Source organism: Mobula hypostoma, chromosome 14, assembly GCF_963921235.1.
Source record: "Mobula hypostoma chromosome 14, sMobHyp1.1, whole genome shotgun sequence".
In the NCBI taxonomy this organism is placed as follows: domain Eukaryota; kingdom Metazoa; phylum Chordata; class Chondrichthyes; order Myliobatiformes; family Myliobatidae; genus Mobula; species Mobula hypostoma.
This window is the reverse complement of record NC_086110.1, coordinates 75,976,320-75,998,197: the sequence shown is the minus strand read 5'-3', so window position 1 is coordinate 75,998,197 and position 21,878 is coordinate 75,976,320. Positions and strand designations below refer to the sequence as shown.

The 21,878-nt window shown below is 44.3% G+C and overlaps 1 protein-coding gene across 3 annotated transcripts in view; it reads left to right on the top strand.

Moving 5' to 3' along the window:
* The first annotated feature begins 707 nt into the window (after positions 1-707).
* LOC134356359 (granule associated Rac and RHOG effector protein 1-like) overlaps positions 708-21,878 on the top strand; it is a 249,049-nt gene continuing 227,878 nt past the window's right edge. Inside the window, exon 1 of one of the 3 annotated variants that reach the window (XM_063067262.1) lies at positions 708-1,056. In XM_063067262.1, the coding sequence (XP_062923332.1) occupies positions 895-1,056 (162 nt within the window). In that variant the 5' untranslated portion in view covers positions 708-894. Of the gene's footprint in view, positions 1,057-20,678; positions 21,220-21,878 lie in introns of those variants that run through there. The other 2 variants (XM_063067259.1, XM_063067260.1) reach the window with 2 other exon arrangements.

Genomic DNA, 21,878 nt, shown 5'->3' with positions numbered 1-21,878 from the left:
CTATTGGCCCACCGACTGCTCCACCATCATATCTTGCCTGATTTATTTCCCCTCTCAACCCTGCTCTCCCAGTAACCTTTGACACCCTGACTAATCAAGAACCTATCAACTTCTGTTTTAAATACATCTAATGACTTAGCCTTCAAACCGTCTGTGGCAATGAATTCCACAGATTTACCACCCCCGGCTAAAGAAATCCCTAATCTCTATTCTAAAGCTAGACTCTCCCACGATAGGAAACATCCTCTCCACATCCACTCTCTTTGAAGATAGATTTTTATAAAGCCGCAGCATAACTTCTAACCTCAGTCTGGACCTTGTAGCCGACTGGCTGAGAAGAACCAATCTCCGACCTGGACAGGCATCTTCCTGCTTCTAATTACTGTCGGCTGACCTGAAGTTTCCCTTTAAGGACGAGTCCTTTCTTAGTGGAGCCGATAAGGAACTACAACCCCCAGAATGCACTGCACTGTCGTGGACACTGAACTATTCGTTCATCTGCAACGGTAATGGTCGAAATTTTATATTAATGACAACTTAATTAGGAATTAAAAGATAAAAGGAGAAGTCCGTTGAGATTATCGCTGTTTAAAACATTTTCATTTGGATGGGGAAAAAAAATCTCTTCACCAGCCTGACGCCACTTCCTGTTTGATGCGAGTCGGGTCCATGTGTTTGGGCCACAGGAGGGGTGCCGCCCGACACAGGGGAGCGAGCATTGAGCAGCTATTTCACTTATTCCAAACCTGTCATCCTCAAATCAATAAAACTATATTGAACACTACTCAAGTTACATATAGTAGTGTGATATCTTTGGCGCAAACTTTCATCAATCGGCACTGTGTGAGGTTAAGCCCCCCTTCTTCCAAATTTGGAGAGTGAAATGCGTCTGACATGGGGCGCGTAACCGACGGTGACGGCGGCGGCGCGCGCGCGGGAGTAACGGGCGCGCGACAGAGGCGCCTCCTCCCCTCCAACCCCCTCCGTCCCTCCCGACCCGTCGCGATCCGTCAGCAGCCGAGCTCTGCCCCAGGGTTGTGGAGCGTCCGAGTCCAGGTACGGTCCGGCGGGGCAGCGGAAACCTGGGGAGGGAGGCGGCGGAGTGCCGGGGAGCGAGGAGCGGGGTACCGGTACCCCGGAGCAGGGCACTGGGTCGGGGCGAGGGGGAATCGCGAGTAACCGGCAAAGTGGGGAAGGGGGTTGGTTCCATAGGAATTTACGGTGGAAGGGAGAGGAGGGTGCGCCGGTACCCCCGATGGAGGGGACGTGATTGTGGTGCCCGTGAGGGAAGGGAGGGGGGTTGCGGGTGCTCGTGAGAGGAGGGAAACGCGGGTGCCCGTGAGGGAGGTGAGGGTAGGGGAACGCGGGTGCCCGTGAAGGACGTGAGGGGAGGGGAACGCGGGTGCCCGTGAGGGAGGGGAGAGGAAGGGAACGCGGGTGCCCGTGAGGGAGGTGAGGGTAGGGGAACGCGGGTGCCCGTGAGGGACGTGAGGAGAGGGGAGCGCGGGTGCCCGTGAGGGAGGGGAGAGGAGGGGAGCGCGGGTGCGCGTGAGGGAGGGTAGGGGAGCGCGGGTACCCGTGAGGGAGGGGAGAGGAGGGGAACGCGGGTGCCCGTGTGGGAGGGGAGGGGAACGCGGGTGTCCGCGGGGAAGGAGAGGGGAGGGGAACGCGGGTGTCCGCGGGGAAGGGGAGAGAGTTGTGAGTCTTTGAGAGTGGGTACTTGGTTATCTGGGTCTGGGAAGAGGGCGGGGGTGGGTTAGAATTGCTGGCCTGTATACTGGGAGTGGTGTGGGTGTCTGAGAGTGGGGTGCCGGTGGGCTGCGTTTGTCCAGGACCGTGTGGGTGGGGTTAGGAGGGGTATCAGGTTGTGGGTGTGGAGGAGAAGTGTGTCCTGAATTGGGCAGAGGATGGTGCGGGTGATGAATATCAGGGTGCTTGATGGGGATCCCGGCGGGATTTTGAGGGAGCTCTCTTGGGGTGGTGGTAAAGTTTCACGGTGACCCGAGTTCTGGGTAACCCATTGATAACTTGGTGAAGGAGTGAGGGAACTGGCCCTATGCAGGTCCTTCCTTGGCTATGTTGTGGGAGCAGGTGTAAAGGAAAACAGGAATCTGAAATATAATCAGACACTGAATGAAGTGATGCACTGAGGCTGTTTGTTTAGGCAGAGCCATTCATTAACAGACCCGAGGGCTGGTGTTAATTGAATGAAACTGAATTGAATATGTGTTGGCGTTGGTATCGTTTCCTGCTACATTTGGCGAAGAAGGCATTCCTGCTTCTCTGGTAACTCAGTAATCTTTGCTTTTACTGGGAAGGAGGACAATGTGGTGGAGCTGTATTTTATCTTATGGCATGAATTAAATGAATGCTTACATGGGTATTGGAGAGCTATTTTTCCTTAAACTTTTCAATTTGACCTATAATCTGATTCAGATTTCAGAACACGTTCTTTGCAAACTCTGAAATCAAAAATCACAGATCATTCTCGTTCTGTTCTGTGTTAGATATTTGCTGCCGTTACTTGACTAAGTAGTGGAAAAATAGTGAGGAAGTGTTTAGGGGTTCACTGTCCATTCAGAAATCTGATGGATGAGGAGAAGAAGCTGTTCCTGAAATGGTGAATATGGGTCTTCAGGCTCCTGTATGGTAGCAATGAGAAGAGGACGTGTCCTTGGAGATGCAGGTTAGATAGATAGAACATAGAATAGTACAGCACATTACAGGCCCTTCGGCCCACAATGTTGTGCCGACCCTCAAACCCTGCTTCCCATATAACCCCCCACCTTAAATTCCTCCATATACCTGTCTAGTAGTCTCTCAAACTTCAGATACTTTATTGATCCCAAAGGAAATTACTGTGTCACAGTAGCATTGCAGGTGCACAAATATGCAAACATTAGAAGTGAAGTAAGAAAGTAAAAAAATAAGTGGCCTCAAACAGTCTAACAGGAGGGAATCATTGCTTCCCTGACTTTAGGTTGACTCATAGAGCCTAATGGCCGAGGGTAATAATGACCTCGTTGTGCTCTTTGGAGCAGTGCAGTTGTCTTAGTCCATTATTGTTCTATGTTCTATTATTAAAAATGCTCCTCTGTTCAGCCAGGGTGGCATGCAGGGGGTGAGAAACATTGTCCACAATTACCAGGATTTTCTGTCGGGTCCTTTGTCCTGCCACTGCCTGCAGTGTGTCCGGTTTGACTCCTCTACTGAATGTTGAAAGGACTAGATTGGATGTGGAGAGGATGCTTCCTATGGTAACGGTATCCAGAATTAGAGGGCACAATCTCAAAATTGCGGTGGGGGGGTGGGGGGGGCGATCCTTTAGAACAGAGGTAAGGAGGAATTATTTTAACCAGTGAATCTGTGGAATGCTCTGCTACAGACTGCCAAATCTGTGGGTATATTTAAGGCGGAAGTTGATAGTTTCCTGATCGGTCAGAGCATCAAAGGATATGGCAAGAAGGCAGGTGTATGGGGTTGAGTCAGATCCAGGATCAGCCATGACGGAATGGCGGAGTAGACTCGATGGGCTGAATGGTCTCTAATGAGCCAGCCTTTCTAATCAGTTTATTGAGCCTGTTGGCATTATCCATGTTGATACCATTGCCCCAGTACACCACCGCATACAAGATTGTACTGGCAACAACAGACTAGTAGAACATGTGAAGGAGAGGCCTGCATACTCCAAAGGACCTCAGTCTCCTCAGGAAGTAGAGACAACTCTGGCCCTTCTTGTACACAGCCTCTGAGTTAGTGCTCCACTCGAGTGTCGTCCATGTGCACCCCCAGGTGTTTGTAGGTCCTCACTATATCCACGCCCTCACCATCAACAGTAACAGGGACAGTGCAGGCTCAGTCTTCCTAAAGTCCATCACCATCTCCTCTGTCTCACTGATGTTGAGATGCAGACGATTCAGCTTGCGGCTTTTGTCAAAGTCCTCCACCAGGGCCCTGTATTCATCCTCCCAACCTCCCTTTATACACCCAACTATTGCTGAGTCATCAGAGAATTTCTGCAGATGACATGATTCAGTGTTGTATCTAAAGTCCCTGGTATACAGGGTAAACAGGAAGGGAGTTAATACAGTCCCCTGTGGGCCTCCAGTGCTGCTTATAGCCATGTCTGACACACAGCTCTAAAGCTGCTCAAACTGTGGTCTGCCAGTCAGGTAGTCCATTGTCCAGCATACAGTGGAAGTGCCAGCCTGCTTTTCCCCCAGCAATGAGGGCTGTATGATGGATACTATAACAGGTTTGTATTTGTTGTACTGTTGAGTATTTGAGGTATAAATGTGGACCAATTATATATTGATTGTAGTGGTTTGTCTGTGAACTCCTGAGTCTTCCCTTGGGTATGGTTTTGCTGGCAATGCTGTGGAATGCTGTTGTGGTTTGTAGCGGCTTGTGAACATTCTTGGGGTATGATCTAATGAGGTGTAGATTTTCATTGCTTTGAGAACGGGCCTTGTTTAATGACGGATTGGCAACCTGCTAGCATACTAACCTCAACCCCCAGCAAATTTTAACATTCTGGTGTATTTCCGTCAAAGTTCAAAGTAAATTTATTATCATGTATGTTATCTGAGATTTGTTTTCTTGCAGGCATACACAGTAAGTAGAAAGAAACACAATAAAATCAATGAAAGATCACACCCAACAGGATAAACAACTCCTATACAAAAAAAACCCACAAGCTACAAGTACAAACAGAAAAAGGAAAATTAAATAATAAATAAGCAATAAATAACAAGAGCATGAGATGAAGAGTCATTGAAAGTGAGCCAAGAGGTGTGGGAACAATTCAGTGTTGGGGTGAGTGAAGTTATCCCCTCTGGTTCAAGAGCCTGATGGTTGAGGGGTAGTAACTGTTCCTGAACCTGGTGGTGTCTCCTGGACCACCTTCCTGATGACAGCAGCGAGAAGAGAGCATGACCTGGATGGTGGATGTCCCTAATGATGGATACTGCTTTCCTGCGACAGCGCTTGATTTAGTATTGAATGGAGAACTGTCTTTGATATAGTCTGGACGTGAGGGTAGATTAGCCCAGTGATTCTCAACTGATTTTTGGCCACGGCCCCCTTAGGAGCTCTTTTCGGATTCCAGGGCCCCCCTTTCAGACAGGGATACAACACGAACAGATAGATGGAAAATCATTTATTATTGAACACCAAGAAAACTTGAACATTCTGACATACTGCATAAAACTTTAAAAAAGGCTTTATGAAATTGAACATCTATCAGGCCTAATGTGATCCTTGAGCTTGGTGCTTTTCGGTAAGTTTCATGATATTGGGCTCCAAATTAGACAATGACAGTCGGAGGTCACCTCTTGATGCGATATCAATTCTGTTCCTGGATCTTGTCAAGGTAACTGCCTGGCAGAATCCACTTTCAACCAAATATGTTGAGGGAAAGGCAATAAAATATCTTTGGGCTTTTTCCCACAGTGTTATAAATTTACTCGGCAGAACACTTTTGATCCAAAAATCTTCTTGAAACTGAATGAACTGACGACGTGCAGTTATATGACTGCAGTGAAGGTTGCTGCTTGGGTATTTCATCGGTTCAGTTACCAGGGCCCCTATAAACCCTTGGGGCTCCTCTTCTCACAGTTTTCAGTCGGTGGCCCCTTTCAAGTGTGCCATGGCCCCCATTGAGAATGGCTGGATTAGCCTTCAAAATTATTACTGGGCTTGACAAGGCTGAAGAGCCTCAATCTATGGTCACAAGTCTCAAATAGTCAGCTATTCAGTGTTCTGAACATTCAGGATCCAGAGGCTTGACCCAAAATGTCGACAGTTTCTTTCCTCCCACATATGCTGCTTGACCTGCTCAGCCCCTTTATTTGTTTGGAGATACAGGGCGGAACAGGCTCTTCCAGCCTAATGAGCCGCACCACTGGCCTAGCCTAATCTCAGGACAATTTACAATGACCCATTAACCTACTAGTTCAGTATGTCTTTGGAGTGTGGGAGGAAACCCATGCATTTAGGGGAAGGACACAAACATACAGAGGATGTGGAATTGATCTCTGAACTCCAGCGCCCTGAGCTGTAATGGCGGGTGTTGTGCTGAGTGTAACGCTACCATGGCATTCCTCCAGCAAATTGATTGTGGATTGTTTGAAACTTCCAATTGCTCCTCCATATTTCGTCATTTGTGGTCTCTTTGTTGAGCAATTGAGGACAGAAATGAGAGATTTCTTCCCTGACGGTAGTGTATCTTTGGAATTCTTTACTCTGCAGAACTGTGGAAATTTGCTCATCAGAATTGGAATGGAGTTTAATATCGGTGACATATCATGCAATGTATTTTGCGGCAGCAGTAGAGTGCAAGCCTAAAAATTACTATAAATGACAAAAGTAAACAATGCAAAGGATGAATAGTGAGTTAATGTTCACAGACCATTTAGAAATTGGATGGTGGAGGGCAAGAAGCTGTTCCTAAAATGTTGATTGTGTGTCTTCAGGCCTCTATATCTCCTTCCCAATGGCAGTAATGACAAGAGAGATGGTGAGGGTCCTCAGTGATGGATGCCACCTTTTTGAGGCACCAACTCTTCGAAGACGCCCATGATGGTAGGGAGGGTTGTGACCGTAATGTAAATGTCTGAGTCTTCAACCCTCTGCAGCCTCGTGTGATCCTGTGCATTGGAGCCTCCATGAAAGTGGTGTTGAGGAAGAAGGTTGAAGAAGAAATTCTGATGTTGAATGATGAAGCAGGTCCAACTGTCCCGAGGGGTTAACAGAGTTGGGGCTTGACTATTCAGGATTAAAATCAGGAAATATTTCTTCAGGTGGGGTGACTGAAGCCTAGAAAAGGGTGGTGAAGTACGTAGTTCTCTGAAGCTTACGTCGTAGGGTAGACAGGGTGGTGAAGTACGTAGTTTTCTGATGGTTACGTTGTAGGTAGACACAGTGGTGAAGTCTGTAGTTCTCTGAAAGTGGTGTCCTAGGGAGACAGGGTGATGAAGATTTCGGAACGCTGGTCTACAACAGGGCATTGAGCGTAAAAGCTGGAATGTTATGTTGCATTTGGTGAGGCTGCATTTGGAATATTGTGTTCAGTTTTGGTTATCCTGTTGTAGGAAAGATACTATTGTCCTAGAAAGGTTGAGGAAATTTACAAGGGTGTTGCTGGGACCCAAAGGACCGAGTCATAAAGAGAGGTAGGGCAGATTTGGAAGTTTGCCTCTGGAGCAGATGTGCAATCTTATAGAGGTGTATACAATTGTAAGTGCGTAGAGAGGGTAAATGCAGAGTCTTTTACCCAGCATTGGGGAATCAAGACCTAATGAAATCGGTGCAGGGTGAGAGTGGAGAGATTCAATAAGAACCTAAGGGGCAATTTTTCCACTGGAGAGTAGTCCTTACATGGAATGAGCTGCCAGAGGAATTGGTTGAGGCAGTTACACTTAAAAAACAATTGGATAGGGACAGGGATGGGAAAGGCATATGGGCCCAATGCTGGTAAATGGGACCATCTTAGTTGGCCAGTATGGACTGAAGGGCCTGTTTCTCTGCTGTATAACTCTTGACTACTCTGGGAAATCAGGAGCTATGTGGTTCAGTCCTGATTAATTTTATTTATTTAGAGATAAAGAACAGCACAGGCTCTTCCCGGCCCAAATACTCAACATCCCTTGGAGGGATGACAGAGGCAAGTTGTTTTGTTTTGTTGCTGTTTTTTTTTTAAACAGAGTATTGAGTGCGCTGCCAGAGATGGTGGTAGAGACAGATACATTAGGGAAGATTTAAGAGACTTTGATTAGGCACACAGGTGGAGGAAAACTGGAGGGCTGTGTGGGAGAGAAGGGTTAGATTGATCTTACTTAAACTCATCACCCTTACTGGTGGGTCGTAGGTTACCGACAATATCTCACCAGAATTCTCTGTCCTGGACCAGTTTTTCACGTTGTCTCCAGGTGTAGTTCATCTTCAAAGATCCTTCCTCTCCCAGGGATGAGGCCTTTGGAGCTTCTGTTGCAGTTTCTATATCTCTGAGTTTTTACGGGAAGCGGTTGCTAGCTGCTTGCAGCTGGACTTGCAACTGTCCATGGCAGAGTTAAATTGATCTTGGAGTAGGTTAAAAGGTCAGCACAACATTGTGGGCTGAAGGGTCTGTACTGTGCTGTACTGATCGATGTTATACATTTTGTGAGCCGGCTGGTGGCGTAGTGGCATCAGTGCCGGACTTCGGAGCGAAGGCTCCTGAGTTCAAATCCAGCCGGTTCCCTTGCACACTTTCCATCCGTGCTGAGTTGAGGGTTGAGCGTCGAGCTAGCAACTTGGCCTCATAAAAATAAGAAAGCCTGTTTAAAAAAATTGATGGCGTCCCAATGACTCCACTCAGAGTTAAGGGCTTTCTTCTATACATTTTGTGAGGCGCCGTCTTTCAGGGGCCTCGAATATGTGTTCAGTAGGTGCAGCTGAAAGAAAGCCAAGAACCTGATATTATCCCACACTGCACTGCTTGTGTCCTGACTCATCCAACCCCCATTCACCCATCGTGCTGATGCATTGCCCTTCGCACATCCCTCATTTCAATAAAATTGAGAGGCATAGACAGGGTAGATAGTCGGAATCTTTACTCCAGGGAGAAAGGTCTCATACCAGAGGGCCAGAGGACAAGCATTTAAGGTGAAAAGGGGAACGTCTAAAGGAGATGTGTGTGGCAAATTACTTTTTACACAGTGGTGGGTGCCTGGGTGGTGGTCACAGTAGATACTTCCATGGTGTTTCAGGCTGTAAGGTAGACCCACGAATATACATTGCATGGAGGGCTAAGGACTGTACAGGCAGCAGTGAATTTAGTTTCATCTGGCACAGACATTGTGAGCCAAAGGACCTCTTCCTGTGCTGTACTGTTATGACCAGAAGACTTGAGAACAGAATCAGGCCATTTGGCCCATCGAGTCTACTCTGCCATTCCATCATGGCAGATTTATTATCCCTCTCAGCCCCATTCTCCTGCCTTCTCCCCATAACCTTTGACATCCTACTAATCAAGATCCTGTTCACATCTGCTTTAAATATAGCCAATGACTTGGCCTCCACAGCTACCCACGGCAAAGAATTCCACAGATTCACCTCCCTCTGGCTAAAGAAATTCCCTCTCATCTGATGTTCTAAAGGGACGTCCCTCTATTCTGAGGCTGTGCCTAGTTCTATATAATCACCCAGTTACCATGACTACCTTCAGCTGTCACATTCCCTGATGTAATTTCTTGATCACTTCCTTAGGATAGCAAGGTAGCTTAGTGGTCAGTGTAAAGCTTTACAGCACCAGTGATTGGGGTTCAATTCCCAATGCTGTCTGTAAGGAGATTGAATGTTGGATCGTTGGGACCTTTTCTGGGTAAGGGGTGACCTGTATAAGAGGGATGGGTTGCACTTGAGCTGGAAGGGAACCAATATCCTGGCTTGGAGGTTTGCTAATGTTACTTGGGAGAGATGAAACCAGATTTGCAAGGGGTTGGGAACCAGAGCCCCAGGTCAGTAAGGGAAGGATTGGACCTGAAGGTAGATGTTGGGAAAAGTATTGAAAGGGAAAATTGAAGTAGCAGGTATGATGGGTTGGAGAGTTTAAAGTATGTATATTTTAATGCTAGGAGTATTATAAAGCATAGATCAGTACATGGAATACGATGTAGCCATTACTGAAACTTAGTTGAGAGAGGAGCAGGAATTGAGTGATTAATGTACCAGATTCTCAAAGTTTTAGAAAGCATAGAGGAGAGGAGAGGGGGGTTGTTGCACTACTAATCAGGGGCAATATCACAGCTACATTCAGAGGAGACATATGGAGGGGTCAGACACAGAGTTCATTTGGGTAGAACTCAGGAGTATGAAGGGTGCAATCATACTGATGGGATTGTATCACAGACCCCCCATTAGCCACTGGGACATTGAGGAACAGATATGCAATCAGATTAAGGAAATGTGTAAAAATACTTAAGGTTGTTGTCATGGGGGATTTCAACTTCCCTAAAATAAACTGGGACCTTAATGCAAGGGGTTCAGATGGGGCAGAGTTTAAGTGTATCCAGGATGGTGTCTTAAATCAATACGTGGATGGTACAACGAGAGAAAGAGTTGTACTGGACCTGGTGTTGGGTAATGAGACTGACTTTTCAGTGGGTGAACAGTGACCACAATTCCTTAACATTCAGGATAGCTATTCTTAAGGATAGGTATGGTCCTTCTGGGAGAGTTTTAAATTGGAGTTGGGCAAATTACGAGCGCATTAGGCAGGAACTAAGAAGCGTTAATTGGGAACACCTTTTCTTTGGAAAGTCCATATTAGACATATGGAAGGTGTTTAAAGATCAACTGCATGGAATACAGGAAGGGTATGTTCCTCTTAGAAGGAAGAACGGGGATGGAAAGATGTTCAGAGAGATGATGAATTTAGTCAAGAAGAAAAAGGAAAAGTAAGGGCAAGATCCTTAAGTGTAGCTGAGCAGAGAGATCTTGGGATCCAAGTTCATAGCTCCTTGAAAGTGGCTACACAGTTCGATAAGTGGTTAAGAAGGCTCATGGACTGCTTGCTTCAATGAGTTCAAAAGCTAGGATGCTATGTTGCAACTTTATAGAACTCTGGCTAGGCCACATCTGGAGTATTATGATTGCCCCACCATAGGAAGGATGTTGAGGCTTTGGAGAGGGTGCAGAAGATGTTTACCAGAATGCTACCTGGTTTAGAGGGCATGTGCTATCACAGAGGCTGGATAAACTTGGGTTGTTTTCGCTGGAGTGTCGGAGGCTGAGGGGAAATCTGACAAAGGTTTATAAGATTAGGAGAGGCATAGATAGATTGAACAAAGTATCTTTTTCCCAGGGTTGAAATGTTTCATACCAGAGGGCATGCATTGAAGGTGAGATGGGGTTAAGTTCAAGGGGGATGTGAGGGGTAAGTTTTTCATTCAGAGTGGTGGATGCTGGGAATGCACTGCCTGGTATGGTGGTAGAGACAAATGCATTAGAGGCTTTTAAGAGATGTTTAGTTAGGCACATGGATGTTAGGATGATGGAGGGATATGGACATGGTGTAGGTAGGAGGGATTGGTGCTTAGGTGTTTTTCATTTGTTTTTTAGCTGGTTCAGCACAATATTGTAGGCCGAATGGCCTGTTCCTGTGCTGTACTGTTCTATTTTCTGCCGGTAACTGTATGGGTTTCCTCTGGGTATTCTAGTTTCCTCCCACGTTCCAAAGACATACAGGTAAGTAGGTTGTGGGCATGCTGTGTTGGTGTCAGAAGCTTCGTGAGATTAGTGAGCTGCCCCCAGCACCTCCTCGGACTGTTTTGATGTATAGATGACAAATAAAGCTAATTCTTTCTTTGAGATGATCTGCATATCCTAACCTTGTGTCAGTGTGTCTTGCCATTAAAGGCACATATGGAGTCTGGTTGTTTTATGCACACATGTTGAACCTGAATCTTGAAGCTTAAGCTTCAGTGGAGAAGAGAACCGGAGTGTTGTCAGTTGTGTATGGAAAGTTGGGACCGGACTCGTACCAGTTGCTATTTATACAAGTTATTTAACAGTGCATTTGCCATTCTCACAATGGAAAGTTTTGCAAATAAATTCCAAAGCTCATAAAAATACCTTTAGATACTGCTGAACAGGGCACAGTCTTTGCCCTAGCATGTTCGGCAGGAGTTACACAGAAGGAGATGTGTCCAGCAATGCTCCTTAAAGTATGCTGTTGGCAGCTTTGCTGAATACATTTAACTTCTAAGGGCAGAGGCTTGCTCAAGCCAGTTCTGTAACAGCAGCCTCTTGTCGTGAGGACTAGAATATAAAAAAGAATGTAATGCAGAGTCTCTATAAGGCATTGGTCATACTGCACTTGGGAGTATTGTGAGCACTTTTGGGCTTCTTATTGATGAACATACTGTATGTGCTGGCAGTGGAGAGGGTCCAGAGGAATTTCATGAGACTGATCCCAGGAATGAAAGTGTTAACATAGTAGGGGTGTTTGATGGCTCTGGGTCTGTACTCATTGGGGCTTAAGGGGTGATCTCATTGAAACCTATTGAATATTGAAAGGCCTCAACAGAGTGGATAGCATCACTGAGTTGTGGCTGAAAGAAGGCCATAGTTGGGAGCCCAACATCAAAGGATATACTTTGTGTCAAAAGGACAGGCAGAAAGGTGGTGGTGTGTCCCTGTTGGTAAGAGATGGAATTACATCTTTAGAAAGAGGTGACATCGGGTCAGAGAATGTTGAATCTCTGTGGGTGGAGTTAAGAAATTGCAAGGGTAAAAAAACAATGGGAATCATATGTAGTCCTTCAAATAGGCAAGATGTGGGGTTGAGATTGCAAAGGAAGCTGGAAAAGGCATGTTAGAAGGGTAATGTCACAATTGTAATGGAGGACTTCAATATGCAAGGGGATTGGAAAAATCAGGTTGGTGTCAGATCGCAAGAGAGGGAATTTGTTGAATGCCTATGAGATGGCTTTTTAGAGCAGTTTGTGCTTGAGCCTACTTGGAGAAAGGGTATCTTGGATTGGGTGTTGAGTAATAACTGAGATCTTATTAGGGAGCTTAATATAAAGGAACCCTTAGGAGTTAGTGATCATAATATGATTGAATTCGTACTGCAATTTAAGAGCATAAGTCACATATATCAGTATCGCAGTGGGACAAAGGGAATTACAGAGGCATGAGAGAGGAGCTTGCCCAGGTGGATCGGAGGAGGATGCTGACGGGGATAATGGCAAATCAGAGATATCTGAGGAACTTGGACCTTGTAAGCTGCTACCACCGATTTCTCCCAAACGTTGCTAGAGTGCTGCACCCATTGAACGCACTGTTACAGACAAGAGCAAAATGGGAATGGTCAGAAAGGAATGAAGGAGCATTCAAGGAAACAGAGACTGGTAACATCAGATGAACTGCTCATGCATTATGGCCCATCACTACCCATCAGACTGGCCTGTGATGTATCCCCTTGTGCTATTGGAGCAGTTTTGTCACACAGTATGAAAGATGGATCTGAACATCTCATTGTGTTTGCTTCAAGATAACTGATGAGAACGCAACTATGTACAGATCGACTAAGAGGCCCTTAGTCTAGTATAGGGAATATAGAAGTTCCACCACTACTTCTACAGACAAAAGTTTACGCTGGTGACAGATCAGCAGCCACTTGTGTCCATTTTCAATCCCAGGAAGGGAATTCCAGTGATGACTGGTTCCTGGTTACAATGTTGGACACTGTTCCTAGGAGCTCACTCTTATGACATAGAGTTCAAAGGTACCATGCAACACAGCAATGCTGACAGCTTGTCATGTCTTCAACTGAAGAAGAAAAGTCTTCATTCCGTGACCCAGCAGAGGTGTTCCACACAGCATTGGGGGACCAGCTGCCGGTAACAAATTTGGAAATACAAAGACCCAACATTGTCAAAAGTGTACAAAATCACCATGCAAGGATGGCTAGCTCATGGTAACCCTATGTTTCCAGAGCTCTCAATGAGACAAGACCAACTGTCGGTTTGTCAAAGAATGCTAATGTGGGGATTTTGTGTTGTGGTTCCCTCTAAACTGTGCACAGAGTGTTAGAGAATCTGCATGAAGGACACCTGGGTACAGTCAAGATCAAGAGTCTTACCCGGAGCTATGTGTGGTGGCTGGGGATAGATAAATAGATTGAAGTCTTGGCCAAAAGCTGTTCGGGATGCCAATAAGTTCAAAGTGCACCCTAACAGACACTGTTACACCCGTGGGAGTGGACGACATCACCATGGCAAAGAATACACATTAACTTTGCTGGGCCATTCATGGACTCGATGTTTCTGATTGCTATGAATGCTTATTCGTAGTGGCCAAAGCTTATACCAATAAAGTCAACCACCTCAGCAAAGACTGTCTCCATTCTGAGTGTGTCTATCTTCACCAGAAATGGCTTACCATAACAAATTGTGAGTGACAATGAACCACAATACACGTCAGAAGAATTCAGAATTAGAATCAGTCTTATTATCACCGACATGTGACATGAAATTTGTTAACTTAGCAGCAGCAGTTCAATGCAATACATAATCTAGCCGAAAAAAAATAAAATCAAAAAGTGAATAAACAAGTAAATCAATTACATGTATGGATTTTAAAAAAAAGTGAGGTAGTGTCCAAGGGTTCAATGTCATTTAGGAATCGGATGGCAGAGGGGAAGAAGCTGTTCCTGAATCGCTGAGTGTGTGCCTTCAGGCTTCTGTACCTCCTACCTGATGGTAACAGTGAGAAAAGGGCATGCCCTGGGTGCTGGAGGTCCTTAATAATGGACGCTGCCTTTCCGAGTAACCGCTCCCTGAAGGTGTCCTGGGTACTTTGTAGGCTAGTACCCAAAATGGAGCTGACTAGATTTACAACCTTTTGCAGCTTCTTTCGGTCCTGTGAAGTAGCCCCTCCCCCCCAATACCAGACAGTGATGCAGCCTGTCAGAGTGCTCTCCATGGTACAACTATAGAAGTTTATACAGGAAAATGGCGTCAGACATTTCAAGTCAGGTCCTCAGCACCCAACAGAGTTAGCTGAAAGGTTTATCCAAACATTCAAGAAGTCCATTAAAGTGATGGACAAGGAGGACGTTTCTCTACAGCACAAGGTGGACAACTTCCTCTTTGTGTATCAGAACTCTGTTCATGCAATGACAAATCAAACACCTGCAAGCTGTTCCTGAACAGGAATCTTGAGGTTTTGCATAGACCTCCTGAAACCAGATCCACAGAGGAAATGAACAGTTCAGGCAATGTCAAGTGAAGCAGCAAGGAGCTTCGAGATTGGACAAGAAGTCCTGGCACTTGATTACTGAGAAGACAAGTGAACACCTGGTAGGGTAGCTACAAGAACTAGACCACTGATTTACACAGTGGATGTTGGAGATCAGACATGGAGACGTCATTTGGACCGGATACTGGATGCTCAACCAGAGAACACACTCGAGTAGATGGCATCCAACAAGATAGACACATTAGAACCACTGAACATGCTTCTCAGTAATGATCATGTCACTAACAGCAATGCAACACTGGAAACCGCGAACATTGTCTTAAAGAAGACACTTGCCAAACCTGATGCCACCCCACAGGCCCAGGGGCGCTTTCCTGTAAGAAACAGAGCACCACCTAAAAGGCTGAACCTTTAGAACTGTGAAGTTAGTTATAGACTGTTATTGTGAATGCATGTTAGGGTTTGTGAAAGAGAAATTGAATGCTTTGTGCCTTTACAGTTTATGTTGCATTAATCTAAAGGGGGAGCGAATATAATGTATGGATCTATTTCTTCTAGAGTAATGACTTCCCTTAGCACTATGTATTGATCTGTTGCCTACGCATGCATATTCCCCCTCTCTCTAGCTGCAATGTGAATACACCAGTTAAAGCCATCTCCCGCATGCATTCATCTATTTAGTTGATATGTAGTTGCAAAGACCCAGCAATGTTACAGATGACCTTTCCTCAGAATTTTGACCTGCAATATTAATCCTTTCTCTGTGCGGAAATTTTGCCTGATGTGTTGTATATCACATTAAGGTACAAGTACTGAAGCAAAAACCTTCTGGCTCTCCAGTTTTCTGCTGGTGGATGTTTTATATACGCTTCTGCCATCAGGAAGAAGTACAGGAGCATCAGGTCCCACACCACCAAGTTCAGGAACAGTTATTACCCTTGACCATCAGGCTCTTGAACCAAAGCGGATAACTTCACTCAGCACAACGCTCAACTGTTCCCATAACCTATAGACATATTTTCAAGGACTTTACATCTCATGTTCTTTGTTTATTGCTTATTATTATTATTAACATTTTCTTTCGGTATTTGCATAGTTTGTTGTTTTTTGTACATTGGTTGATTGTGCATCTTGTGGTTTTTCATTGATTTTATTGTGCTTCTTTGTACTTACTGTGATTGCCCACAAGAAAAAGAATCCCAGGGCTTTATATGATGGCAGATCATATGAGTAGTTTGATAATAAATTTTGAAGCTTTTGACTTTTGATACAATAACTTGTATTTTCATTTATGGGATACAATGTATAAATGTGACAAATAAAGCAGATCTTTTCATTCATTGCTGGCAAGTCAGGCAGCTATTAATGTTTTCCTCGTGATGTCTGCTCTGAGAGTCAGCACCTCTGGCACTGTAGCATTCCTTCCTTACTGCACTGATGTGTCACCTGGATCAGGAATTGAACAGATATTGGTGATATCCGAAAAGGAGGAGAATCTTATCTGCAGGCTGAGAATAAATGGGGAAGACATAAAACAAGTACAGAACTTTTGCTCCTTAGGAAGTTAGGTGACATCAGATGGCAGGTGTGACTTGGACATCAAAAGAAGAATAGGGATGGCAAAAAACTCCTTTACGAGAATGAAGGGTATTCTGACCAATACTAAACTAGGCATGACAACTTGCCTCAGAGTACTGAAATGTTACGTTTATCCAGTTATGTTATATGGCTCAGAATGTTGGACAATATCTAGTAACATGAGGAAATGAATTGTAGCAGCAGAGATGTGGTTTTTGAGGAGGATACATGGATGGAATGAATATTTAACGAGGATGTCATGAACAGAGCAAACACAAAAAGAGAAATAATGTATGAGATCATGAAAAGGCAACGTAACTTCATTGGACATGTGATTAGGAAAGAGGAGTTAGAATGCATGGGAATTATGGGAACAATTGAAGGGAAGAAAGCAAGAGGAAGACAAAGACAAATGATAGAGGCAGCAGCCAGAGAACTGGAAATGAATACCAATGAATTGATCCACTTGACCCGAAACAGGAATGTGTGGGCCATGGTAGTCAAAGCTCACACTGGGCATGACACCTGATGATGATGATGATTTTTCTCCAATTATTTTTAAAAGACACTTAAATAGCATTTCTTCTTTGTGCGTATTCCTTTAGTCTGGTGGCACTGATTGTGTTTGTACTGAGGGCAGTGAGTGTGATCTAACACCCAGACAATGCTGGAGGATCTCAACAGGTCAGGCAGCATCTGTGCAGAAGACGAAGGGTCTTCTGCCCCCTCCATAGGAGCCAGCATTTGACTCTATGGCTCGAAGAGGAAGAGTGAGGTAGTGTTAATGGTTCATGGACTGTTCAGAAATAGCAGAGAAGAAGCTCAACGCCCATTGTTATTTCCCCTCCATAGATGCTGCCTGACCTGCTGAAATCCTCCAGCATTTTATGTGTGTTGCCCTGGATTTCCAACATCTGCAGAATTTCTCTTGTGTTTAGAATATGGTCCGTGTGTTGCAAATCAAGTGTACCATCTGTTGGTAGAAAGTTGAAAGTAATTGTTCTCAAAATGTGGCAGTTGGGTAATTGGGTTGGACTATTTGATTCTAGTAGCCAACAGATAGAGGTGGTGAGGTCGGATGTAAGCTGGATGGAAAGATTGATTATGCCAAAATCCTTGCTATGTCTCGTTTTTACAGGTTGATGTTGATTTATATTTTGTTATTTCTTAGACTCTGTGCAATAATGCTAATGAAGTATACATTAACTTCTGTGGTTTGGGATGTGCATGAACTGTTTTCATCTTGATCAATAGTGTTTGCTCTTGTCGCAACAAAGACGATCATTAGGAAAGTGCAGACGGGTATTAATAGCTTTCTAAGAAAAATCCTCCAGATCTGCCAGCCAGAAGTAGTCAGCAATATCGATCTATGAGAACACAACAGCTGGCAGTGGATGAACAATTAAGGAAAAGAAGATGGGGATGGTTAGGGCGCACTCTGCGTAAGCCAAACACCAGCATCACCAGCCACGCACTAAGGTGGAGTCCTCAGGGAAGGAGGAAGAGAGCCCAGCCAATGAACAACTGACAATGCAACCTTGAAGCTGACACCAATAAAATGGGCTACACCCGGGTGCAATTTGAAAGACTGGCCCAGGACCGAGGACTATGGTGGGCTGTTGTCAGTGGCCTATGCCCCAGTAGGAGTGATGGGTTTAACTAATTAACTTGTAGCTTTGTTCCTTTGAACTGAGATATGGTCAAAGTAACTTTATTATCCAATTACTTGTATGTCACCATAATGGAAGATTCTCCAAGCCTACATCATCTCATTTGAAACTTGGCGCTGTTGTACACTCAAAATCAAGTTTATTGCCATATGTACAAGATTCAAATTTATTTAATTTCATTTCCAACACACAAGTGTAAAGGAGAATGAAATAATTGTTATTCTGGATCTAATGCAGGACAAAAAAACATAAGGTAAAGAAGACAAAAATAATCAAAAAAAATACTGTATAAATATGTAAGATAGCATTTATACATAGATCGTATGTTCATAAAGTGACACTAGGCACAGGAGTGTCTATACATAAAGTAACTCACATGACATGATAAAGTAGTGGTGGTTGGGGATGTGGAGGGGTGGGTTAAGGGGTGGAGGTGTTGATCAGCCTTACTGCTTGGAGATAGTAACTGATTTTTGTGTCTGGTGGATTCTACGTAATCAGAAATTTTCCTTTCTGATATTTGATGCTACGTTTTTTTCTGACTGACATTTATTTTCTTGCAAGCATTTGCAGGAAAGTAAAGAAATAGAATAGAAGTTACGAAAAGTTATACATAAAGACTGACAAACAATCAATGCAGAAAAGAAGACTAATAGGGAAATAATTTAAAAAGGTGTGCAAAAGGCTAGGATATCTCAGGTAATTTTTGATCATTTACCATCCCTCAGGACTTTACAGCTATTTGTACTTCTGAAGAATAGTCACAGGTATAATATTTATTTGGAGATACAGCGCAGAATAGGCCCTTCCAGCTCTTCAAGCGGCATTGCCTAGCAATCCCCGATTTAACCCTAGCCTAATCACAGGACAATTTATATTGACCTATTAATCTACTAACTGGAACGTCTTGACTGTGTGGGGGAAACCAGAGTATGTGGAGAAAACCCACGTAGCCATGGGGTGAACGTACAAACTTGCTTACAGAGTACAGTGGAATTGAACTCTGAACTCTGATGCCCCGAGATATAAGAGCATCATGCTGACCACCATACTGCAGTGGCACCCCTAGGGAATAAGTCAGGTGCTAACTGTTGTGCGATATAGAACAGGCAACTGTTTGTTTCGTAACTTCAAAACATTGAATTAATTCAAAGGAAAGCAAGAGGGCTGAGAGATGTGAGTCTAACTTGGTGTTTACTCTAAGTAAGACACACACTTATCATGTGGTAGTATGGTGACGTCTACAATTCACGTAATTATACATATAACCCTAATGAATTATTAAACAGGAATGCTTAACCAAACAATAGATGTACAAGATTACTCAAATATTACTGAAATATTAAATACACAACAGCAACAGAACACTACTCCTTGGCTTAAGCAACATATGTGGAGGTAGCATGTGTACATAGACATTTCTGGTTAAGATTCTACTTCAGGGCTAAGTGTTGACCCGCATCTTTGACTGCCATGGATTTTGCTTGATCAACTGAGTTCTTGCAGTGTCCCGTTTGTTCTGCCCTCTGCTTCAAGTTCAGGTTTAATTGTCATTCAAACATATAAATGAATTCACCCAAATGAAACAGCATTCCTCTGGAGACCAAGGTACAAACACAGAAGCAAGAGTTGCACACAGCACATATGATTATGATACCAGAAAAACAGTTATATAAAAAAATAATAATCTCGCCCAAGTCCCTGAGTGTCATGGCCTGCAGATTGATGGTGCTCGACAGCTGTGGCGGGGTTTGAATGCGTAACCTCCTACAAAGTTAAATCTTGTGACATCCTAACTGCAGAATACAGCGACTAAAAGCCTGTGCAAGGGTAGATCTGTAAACTGGGTGGGCACCTTAGCTGTGTACAAAAAAACAGCTGCAGCGAGAGATTAGATAGGAGGGGTAAGTGTAAGTTTTGAAGTCTTCTGAAAGCAAAGAGAAGAATAGCAAAGCCAAGGGGCTTAAAATTATTACACAGAGCATTGAGCTAGATTAAGGTAAAACAATAATAAAGCAGAATAAAGCGTCAAGGCTACCAAAAGAATCCATGCAGGTAAGTGACAAAGTTCATGATCACAATGAAGTAGTAAACCATAAACACAAGTGATTCTGCAGATGATGGAAATCCCAGAGCAACACACACACAATGCTGGAGGAACTTGGCACGAGTCCTTATTATGAATGGTCTTACCATTGATGCTGCCTGTTCTGCTGAATTCCACCAGTGTTTTGTGTGTGTTACTCATAATGAGGTAGATTCTGAGGCGAAGAGTCCATCTTATCAAACAAGAGGACTTACAGCGGAGTAGAAGCTGTTTTTGGGCCTGATGGTTCGTTCTTTCAGACTTTTCTATCTTCTGCCCGATGGGAGAGAAAAGAGAGAACAACCAGGGTGGATGGGGCCTTTGATTATGCTGGCTGCTTCACTGAGGCAGCGACAAGTGCAGACAGTCATAGAATGTGTTAAGTTCATGGGGAAGATATGAGATATTGTTAGCAATGCTGCACAACTTTGTTTTCTAAGCCCTGCCATAGCTGATGACTGAAGTGAGACTTGATTTTGGACTGGTGCTGTCTCTTAGTATCTGTGACAGCTTTATGGAGGTTGTGTCTTTTTCTTTTAAAGGTCAGGGTCACCTGATTTGAATGCTGCAGAGAGTGGAACTCTGGATTCATCGATGGTTTCGGTTTGGAAACATCCTATTTGTCCTCTTTGGTATACACTTGCTGTTATGTTTGTGCTTATTTATTTATTTAGAGGTACAGCGCAGAACAGGTCCTTATGACCCTTTGAGTCACATTGCCATCAATGCACTGATTTAACCCTTGCATAATCATGGGGCAATTTCCAATGACCAATTAACTAACCAGTATGTCTTTGGAAGGTGGGAGGAAATCGGAGCACCAGAGGAAACCGACACATTCCCCAGGAAGGATATGCAAATTCCTTGCAGAGAAAGCCAGAATTGAACTCTGAATTCTGATGTCCCTATCTGTAATAGCATTGCAATAACTGCTAAGCCATCATGATAACGGCTGTGACATACTTATCTGTCTGTGTAATTGAGTGTTTTTAACTCAAAAAAAAATTGAGTTGATGATGATGCTGACTGCTGCTCTAGTCAAGGAGGGGATCTTACAGCAGAGGGAGAGAAGCGTTACTGATCTGTCATGACGCACTTGGTCGTTGGACAATGACTGGTTACACCCTGGGCTGACAGCAGGTCTGTGCATCTCTGAAAGCCTTGTCTTTCATGCTTTTGGGATCTGGTTATTTTTGTTCTAAAGCCAAACAAAATTTCAGAAAAGTTCATTGCAAAGTGTTCCCTTGTCTTGGATTTGTGAAGGGTCTAAATGTTGTGCAGACATGGGCGATAGTAACGAGGTGGGCAGGGCATCCAGGAAAACACTTGCACTGTTTTTTACTGATAATGATTAATGCTGTTGACAAGCAGTGCAGGGGCTGAGTGCGGAAATACATTCCAGAGCAGTTCATTTATTTCTGTACAGCACTTTTCAAACTCTTCTTGTTGGTTTGGTAGGTGTGATCATGGGGGAACATTGAATCTATCAGTTTTATTTGTTTTGTATAACTGGTTATCACCTCTTTGGTCAAGAAAGCACTGCAGCATCTCCGCTTCCTGAGGTGATTGTGGTGAGTGAGTTTACCCCCTCCCCCCCAATCATCGAATGTCCTGACCAGCGTGTCACCGTCTGGTACGGCAGTTGCAAGGCGTCTGACCACAAGACCTTACAAACGATTGCAAGGACTGCTGAGAGGAATATTTGAGTCTCTTCCACCCATTAGAGATATTCATTGGGAGCACTGCGTATGCAGAGCCCTTGGCATTGTCGCTTTTTAAAAAATGTACAATATTTCTGT